The sequence below is a fragment of the Oratosquilla oratoria genome, chromosome 12, assembly GCF_046742065.1.
Source record: "Oratosquilla oratoria isolate Oo_2021 chromosome 12, ASM4674206v1, whole genome shotgun sequence".
Classification (NCBI taxonomy): domain Eukaryota; kingdom Metazoa; phylum Arthropoda; class Malacostraca; order Stomatopoda; family Squillidae; genus Oratosquilla; species Oratosquilla oratoria.
In genome coordinates, this window is record NC_134788.1 from 63,989,405 (window position 1) to 63,998,276 (window position 8,872).

General features: G+C 37.8%; 1 protein-coding gene across 1 annotated transcript; it reads left to right on the forward strand.

Annotated features, from left to right (window-relative positions):
- Positions 1-3,251: 3,251 nt before the first annotated feature.
- On the forward strand, positions 3,252-8,523 carry LOC143031917 (uncharacterized). The gene is made up of 2 exons (XM_076196285.1): positions 3,252-3,496; positions 5,466-8,523. The coding sequence occupies exon 2, from the start codon at positions 6,015-6,017 to the stop codon at positions 6,978-6,980; it is 966 nt and encodes a 321-aa protein (XP_076052400.1). The 5' UTR covers positions 3,252-3,496; positions 5,466-6,014; the 3' UTR covers positions 6,981-8,523.
- The last annotated feature ends 349 nt before the right edge of the window (positions 8,524-8,872 follow it).

An 8,872-nucleotide genomic window follows, 5' to 3' on the forward strand; every position in this document is an offset into this window, starting at 1 on the left:
AAAACATCCTTCCCCTTTCCTATAGCTTTCTCACATATCTGTCTTACCACAAAGATCTGATCTGCACAACCTCTACCTGTCCTAAATCCACACTGTTCCTCACCAATTACTCCTTCTGTTCCTCTCCTAATCCTCTCAATCAAGATCCTCCCATAAGCCTTCCCAACTACACTTAACAAGCTAATCCCTCTGAAACTACTACATTCACACTTGTCCCCTTTTCCCTTGTAAAGAGGAACTGTACAGGCACTCCTCCAGTCCTCCGGCACTCTACCCTCTCTCCAGCAAACATTAAATAACCTCACCAACCAGTCCACACTCACTGTACCTCCCTTTTTCAGACATTCTGCAAGGCATCCATCCAGACCAGGTGCCTTACCTGCTTTCATCATCTTAACAACTGCCTTCACCTCATCCTTCCTTATTTCTCCTCCATTCTCCTCAAACATCACTCTCATTTTCTTCGCATTTCCCACTGCAGCTATCTTTCCTTCCCTATTCTCCTGCACATTTAGCAACTCCCTAAAATATTCTGCTCATCTTCCCCTTACTGCCTGCTCTTCCATTATCATCTCTCCATCTGCAACTTTTACCTTTTCTTCTCTACTTGATTTGCCTCCTCTTCCTCTCTTAATTTCTTTCCAAAACATCTTTTTATTACTTTCAACATTTTCTGTCAAACTCTTACCCCATTTCACATCTGCTCTCCTCTTTGCAACCTTTACCTTTTGCTTTACTTCTCTTTTCTTTTCTTTGTACGTCTAATATGACTCCCTCGTCCTATTTTGTAACCAAAATGTGAAAGCTCGCTTCTTCTCTTCTACAACCGTCTTTGTTTCCTCATCCCACCATTCACTACCCTTTCTTCTATTTCCCCCTGTCCTTCTTGTTCCACACACCATCCTTGCACACTTTGTGACTCCCTCCTTGAACCATCCCCATTCCTCCTCCACACCCAGCTCTACTCTATCCTTTACTCCCTCCCACTCCTCCTTCAGCTTCTTTCCGTACTCCTTCTCCTTTTCCTTTTCATTCAAAGAGTTCACTCTAAGAACCTCCCTACCTTTTGTCCTTTTCCTCTTTCTCCATCTATCCTCCACTCTCAACTTACCTTCCACCAAAAAAATGATCTGATATTCCCCCACCCTCTCCCCTTAGCACATGTACATCCTTAACTCTTCCTATCATAATCGTATTTACTACTACATAATCCATTAGCGCTCTATCTACCACTCTTCCATCCACCACCCTCTCCCATGTGTACTTATTCATGACTTTCTTTCGAAACACTGTATTTGCTATCATCATCTCTCATTCTAGACACATTTCCACCATCAACTCTCCACTACGATTCTTTCCTGGAACTCCACATTTCCCAACCACTCCATCGATTGGACCATTTCCTACCCTAGCATTAAGGTCTCCCAGTACTATTACATTGACATTTCTTCCTAAATCGTCTATGCACTCATTTAGATCTATCCAAAAGGCCTCCCTTTCTTCTACACTCTTCTCACTGCCAGGCCCATATGCACTTACAAAGACCCACATCTCCTTTCCCAGTTTCACCTTCATCCACATTATTCTTGAGGAAACCTCCTTCCACCCCACTACCCGTTTACCTATCTCTTCACTTACTAGAATAACCACCCTTTCCCTCCCTCACCCTCTCTTCACTCCTGATAACCTCCCACTTACACTACCAAACTTACACTCACCTTTCCCTTTCAACTTAGTTTCACTCAGAGCCAACACATCCATCTTTCTTCTCACAAACATACTACTTATCTCTTCCCTTTTACTCTCATCTGTACCACATCCACGCACATTAAAAGACCCAAACATTAGGGTGCTGGTCCGAGAACTCCCAGACCCTCTTATGCCTCCTCTTTTTCGTTTAGGAATGTCCCCTGTGGGGCTACAAGGAGAAGGATGCCTAGTCCCACTCCCCGTCCCTTTCTTCTCGCCTCTTACGATCCAAGTGGGAATACTTGGTGGCAGTATTCTTTTCCCCCACCACAGGGAATTCCCCCATCACAGAAAAAGAATACTCAGATAATTGGTACAGGACAGCAACAAGGGGTTGGGGGACAGCATAACGGAGGGACAGTCGTAGTATAAAAGTGTCATCATTTCTCTATGACCATAGTTTTCCTCTATCATAGACAAAATTATGTGTGGCTCTGGTCCGTAGGGGCGCCCCATATAGACCCTAAAATATCAACTGCATGCTACTTTGCCACAATAACAAGCAGCCAATACCCCATACAATAAGTAACACAAGCACAAAAAAAACAAAAAAAAAAACACTAGACCATAGTCTAAAGACGCAAATGGAGGTGGACCAAATGTCCACAATGAAGGATGGGGGAACAGGACGAAAATGTCTCAAGTAAAAACGACTAAATTACAAACAGACAAATAAAAAAGGAGATACAAAGAACATAAAAAGAAAGACAGATCAGAAGAGAAAAAAGGAAGTAGACTAAAACCGTAAAAAAAGAAGACAAAAGTCAGGGAAGGGGAGTTGAAAAGGTGCACTGGGAGACCGCCTTCGAGAGGAGAGGTCGGGCCAAAGCCACCTGGTGAACAAATGTGAGGTCGTAAGGAAGCAGACAGAAACCGGAAAAACAGAACAAAGGAATGAGACTGCGTTACTCCTCGTTCCTAGATAAATAGGATTGAGATCAATGCACCTGTTTATGCAGTTGCTCTTAGTTTCCCTTTCTTCCAAGAATATATATATATATTTTTTTGGGGGGTGGGATAGAGTTGTCACTCCATCCCAATCAATCCTGTGCTGGTGTTCTGTAGTGTGTCTGTACAGGGCCGATTTCGAATCTCGCCTTACTGCACGTTGGTGTTCTTGTAATCTTGTGGCTAAATTCTTTTGCGTTTCTCCTACGTATTCCGTGTCACAATCCGTGCAGCCTATGCGGTAAACTGCACTGGCTAGTTTTGTATGTTCTTCAGGGTCTTTGACCTTGGTGAGATTTCGATTTAAGGTATTGAGGGGTTTATGTGTCATTTGCACTCCGTTGTCTCGTAAAACTCTGGCAGTAACCTCCGGTGGTCCTTTGATATAGAGGATTATGACTCTGGGTGTCATGTGTGGTCTTTGTTCTGGGGTGCGTCGTGCCTTTGTTCAAAGATGGTGGGTATTATTTTAGTTGTACACACCTGTGCGATATGGCATTAGAAAGTTAAATACAATTTTTGTAAATTATAATACAACATGAACATAATAGGCGATTTTCTTGGTGGAAATAGAAAATAAAAAACCTTGCTACGAGCAAACTTACTAATGAATGAAGCCACTAGAATACAGTTCAGACATCATGCCAGTGCAGTCACTATCAGACGATAGCTTTCATGTTGTGGACCGGTTGTTCTCTGACTCCGGTGACGTGAATAAATGCTGTTACAAAGACAGTAGGGCTTCCTTGGACTTTGTGAGAGAACTCTGGGCTCTGCCGTCGTCTGTTAATTGCCCAAGGTACAATAATATTCAGGCCGTCAACATCCGTGACGATGATTAGGATGATCTTTAGAATTTAAGATACTGAATTACTAAATATAGATTAGGTTGGAATACAATAGAATAATTTATCATCCTTTCATTTCTTCGACCTCGGCATCTATCAAAACAAACGGCATATCATTGAGCCACCGCAACTTCGTTCATTAGTAAATAGGTTTAATAACTCTTTTGTTAATTATTTCCGCCAAGAAAATTACATATGTTGATCTATTATGACTTACCAAATTAATTAATTTATTATTGCTATATTGTGTAGGTGTGCACAAATAAAATTTTACCAGATGGTGTCTCAAGCAGTTGAAGTGCCTACATTTGTTTATGTATAGCTTTTAGCAACTTTTTTCTGTTATTGCTTTGCATCAAGAATAAGATATATAATGTTGATGTATTATAATTCATAAAATGAATTACTTTTCTATTGCATAAGTGTGCACTTCTAAAACTTTACTAAAAATGAGGTGGGTGAACATTTCGTATTTACCACTGGTTAGGTTAGGTCAGGTCAGATCAGCTCTGATCACAGCTGCAATCCGTACCCCTATCATTATCTAGCTGTTATCATCGAGTATTTTGAACCCTATGTATAAGTATAGAAAATTAATAATAATGTTGGTAGAGATATCTTGAAAATTGAGACCTGCAAACATATTTGTATAAATAAAGATGTTTGCTGGTCACACAGCTGCAATTCGTACCTATATCATTGTTTAACTCTTAATTTTGAGTATTTTGAGCCCCATGTACAATATATAAAAAATGAAGACTGGCAAGCATGTTTATATGTATCAATGTGTGTATCCTATATGCTTACATTGTTCTTGCATTCTTATTGGGGTATGGAGCTTCATCTTGTCTTCTGCAGTACAAAAATAAAATATTTATGAAGTTCACAGGGAATTCACTTTGCACTGATTATAGTACTCTTTTGAGTAAAATATTTCTTATATTCACTCTACAAGTCCACATTGCATTAATTACAAGACATTACATTCTAATATGAGTAGTTATACCCTCCCTTACATAATTCTCGGTCACTGCTTGTATTTCTTTTTCTTCTTTTTCAAATCCTCATTTTTGTTAGTATCTTTCCAAATCTATACCTCTACCTAGTATTCCACTTTCTTTTGCAAAGCCTGAAGATGCTATATTTTCATATCTTTGATTCCTCTTGGGCATTTTCATGTTGCAATTCTTTTTTTGGGATGATGCTTAACAGTGATTTTACCCTCCTTACATCTAATCTTTTCTTCATTGGTTCACTATTTTTGTCTATCTTTTTCATCATCCTCCATTTTATATTTTAACCACTAAGTGATTTACTCTATTATATCATATTGATCACTTGATAAGCAAAGCTCCCCTATACCAATACAATACCACCTAGGTGTTTCCTCCAACTTATCAAAAAAGCACTGCACTCCGTTCCAGACTGTAGTTTGTGTCTTAAACGATGTGACTTGTACAACTTATTTGAGTCAGATGAGCTGAATAAACCTTCCTTGAGTTGGTCATGTTTAGATTCAGGTCTTATGAGCCCAAACATGGTATGTTATGAAGTTGTATTGAAATATGACTGTATTGGCCAGCTGGGCCATTGCCCACTTCCAATTCTCATGACACGATGAAAAGTCTAGAGCAAAATTTGAGTCATTGTGGTTGTGGGGGAATGAGTATACATATAGCTATAGGATGATTTTCACCTCATTTCTAATGACAAAGTAGAATGGAGTATATGATAGAATATCTGTTAGTGTTTCACCCTATTTTATGATAGGTCATGGCATGTACAAAGGGTCTGTTTAGGTACAAAATTAAGTATGAAATATTTTGTGTGCAAAACTTCCACTATCTTATTAAAGTATATTGCACACTTTCAGAGATAGATGTCAATATTATAATTGCATTTTTTCTTGTTTTTTTTCAGGTTGAAGGTAAATATCACCACTGCTTTGGATGAGCTATCTATAGATTCTGTACTTGTCATACAATGAAAAGGACCCAGTGTGACATCTGTGCCACAATTATATCATTGGTTATTTTAGATATCACATGATGACCCACACTGGAGGGAAGCTTTTCCAGTGTGACCTGTGCAGTTGTGCCTTCTCACAAAAGGATTCTCTCACAATATATGTGATGAGCCACACAGGAGTGAAGCCTTTCCAATGTGACCTGTGCAATGGAGCTTTCTCACAAAAAAAAAATCACTTCAAATTTCATATGATATTCCACACTGGAGAAAAGCCATTCCAGTGTGACTTATGTGATAAAGCTTTCACACAAAACTGTCACCTAAAAAATAACTTGATGGCCCACGAGAGAAGAAAATCCTTTCCAGTTTGAATTGTGTGATTCAGCTTTCTCAAAAAAGGTTGCTCTCACAAAGCATACAAGGACACACACAAGAGAGAAGCCTTTTCAGTGTGACCTGCATGCTTCTACTTTATCGGAAAACGTTTCTCTCGCACAGTATATGAGGACCCACACAGGAGAGAAGGCTTTCCAGTGTGACCTGTGTGCTTCTGCTTTATCAAAAATGGTTTCTCTCGCACAGCATACGAGGACCCACACAGGAAAGAAGCTTTTCCAGTGTGGCCTGTGTGATTCTGCTTTCTCACAAAAGGGTTCTCTCGCTAGGCATATGAGGACCCACACAGGAGAGAAGCCTTTCCAGTGTGACCTATGTGATTCTGCTTTCTCACAAAAGGATGCTCTCACAAAGCATATGAGGACCCACACAGGAGAGAAGCCTTTCCAGTGTGACATGTGTGATTCTGCTTTCTCACATAAGAGTTCTCTCACTAAGCATATGAGGACCCACACAGGAGAGAAGCCTTTCCAGTGTGACCTGTGCAATTCTGCTTTCTCACGAAAGGATGCTCTCACACAGCATATGGTGACTCACACAGGAGAGAAGCCTTTCCAGTGTGACCTGTGCGATTCTGCTTTCTCACGAAAAGATGCTTTCACACAGCATATGGTGACCCACACAGGAGAGAAGCCTTTCCAGTGTAGCCTGTGTGATTCTGCTTTCTCACAAAAGGGTGCTCTCACAAGCCATATAAGAACCCACACAAGAGAGAAGCCTTTCCAGTGTGGCCTGTGCAATTCTGCTTTCTCACAAAATGGTAATCTCACTAGGCATATGAGGGTCCACACAGGAGAGAATCCTTTCCAGTGTGACCTGTGTGATTCTGCTTTCTCACGGAAGATTCATCTCACAGAGCACATGAAGACCCACACAGGAGAGAAACCTTTCCAGTGTGACCTGTGTGATTCTGCTTTCTCACACAAAGGTAATCTCACACGGCATATGAGGACCCACACTGGAGAGAAGCCTTTCCAGTGTGACCTGTGCAATTTGGCTTTCTCACTAAAGATTAATCTCACAAAGCATGTGAGGACCCACACAGGAGAGAAGCCTTTCCAATGTGACTAAATATCATGTGATCCCCCACACAGGACAGTAGCCTTACCAGTGTGACCTTTGTGATTGTGCTTTCTCACAACAGAGGTCTCAGTCATCACATGGTGATTCGTACTGGAAAGAAGCCATTCCGATGTGACTTGGGCAATGAAAAATATTCTCTGTTAGATTTGTGCATGTGTTTGTGTGCACGTTTCACAATTAGCATACAAAGAAAAAAGTGTCCACAAGGTTTTCAAAGTGAAATTTAGATATTTAAGTAAAAGATGCTAATTCTTTAATTTCATAATAATGAATTCAAAACAAAAGGAATGTGATTGTGAGAATCGGCCAATGACCTTTGAAATGTAAGTGTATAATTTCATAATTTTACATATAGTTTTGAGATCTTTTGTACATTCAGTAGTTACACATCACCAATACTTGTTCAATCCAGTGAAATAAATCAAGAAGTATGTTATCAGTTTCATACCCTCAAATTAAAAACTGATGCCTGATGACTGAATATTTGATAGTCCCTTTTTCAAATTCTATTTTGGAAAAGAAGAATATTTGTTGAATTCCTATAGAAACCAACATTTCAAGAATAACAAAAGGAGCAAAGAATATACTGATGAAAAAATGGCTATTGCAAGCACTTGAAATAGTAGAGATATCTGGATAAAAGAGGAACACTTAAATAATAACAAAGCAAAAATCAAAAGTTAGAATTTATAATAAAACAGAAGGGAGCTGTTAGAAAGACCCATCCCAAATTTGTATTTTAATTGAAAAGTAAACAGGAAACAAGATAAAAACTATGTTCAGTAAATAGTGCACACAGACATGGTTGTATTCTATAATCTGGAGCTATTTGTAAATTTACAAATCTAAAAGAAAATATTCAAAAAACAGAATTGCATAGAATGGTGCATCTTTTAAATTCAAATGAAGTGAAAACAAATTGCTAGCTGCTAGTGAATGGCTGAATGAAATAATGAAAAATGCCACAACACCCATTTACAGGACAGATTACCTGAGGATGAAGTACAAGAATGGTCAGTGTTTGATATCTCCACTATTTCACATAGTTATTTTTCATTTAGTAGTACATGTTACTGCCCATTGTTTTAACTATCATGAATTTCTTGCTGATGCTACAGAAATATTTATTTTGAGGTTGCAAGAAAAAATTAGATACAAAATTATATAAAATTTCACACAAATGGTAGTAGTTGCTCTTCAGAATGAAATTCTGAGACTTGGAAAAGTTTATGGATACTAAAGGAGCCTTTCTTGTCTCTATTGCAGACTGTAAATGAGGTTTTAGTCCAATGAATGAAATAAAAATCAAACATAGAAACCATTTAGGAGAATGTCCTTTGGATATGCTTATGAGAGTGAAAAACTACAAATATGGAAATTCAATAAATGTAGATACATGTATAGAGAGTGGGTGAATGCCAAAAACAGAAGAGACAAGAAATAAGGAGTTAGAAGCTAGAATTAAAGTTAAGAATTGATAACTTATTTTTATAGAGTTAATTTTAAAGCTAGATGGGTTGAATGTAATTGTTCCTAAGTTATGTATGTGTATATATATATATACATTATATATATATATATATATATATAATAATAATACTAATCTAATGAATACAAAATATGTATTTAATATTTTTGTGAGATTGTCATTTTTGTCACACCAAGGACTTGAAATACAAAATTGTTGCCAAAAATAGAATGTGTATATATATATATATATATATATATATATATATGAATATATATATGTATATTATATATATGTATATATTTATATATATGTATATATAAATATATATTTATCTTTTTATATATATATATATATATATATATATATATATATATATATATATATATATACATATACAGACGCTCCTCTA

Bases quoted from the DNA above. Each gene is read 5' to 3' on its own strand.
- LOC143031917 (XM_076196285.1), top strand. From the start codon at position 6,015: ATGAGGACCCACACAGGAGAGAAGGCTTTCCAGTGTGACCTGTGTGCT.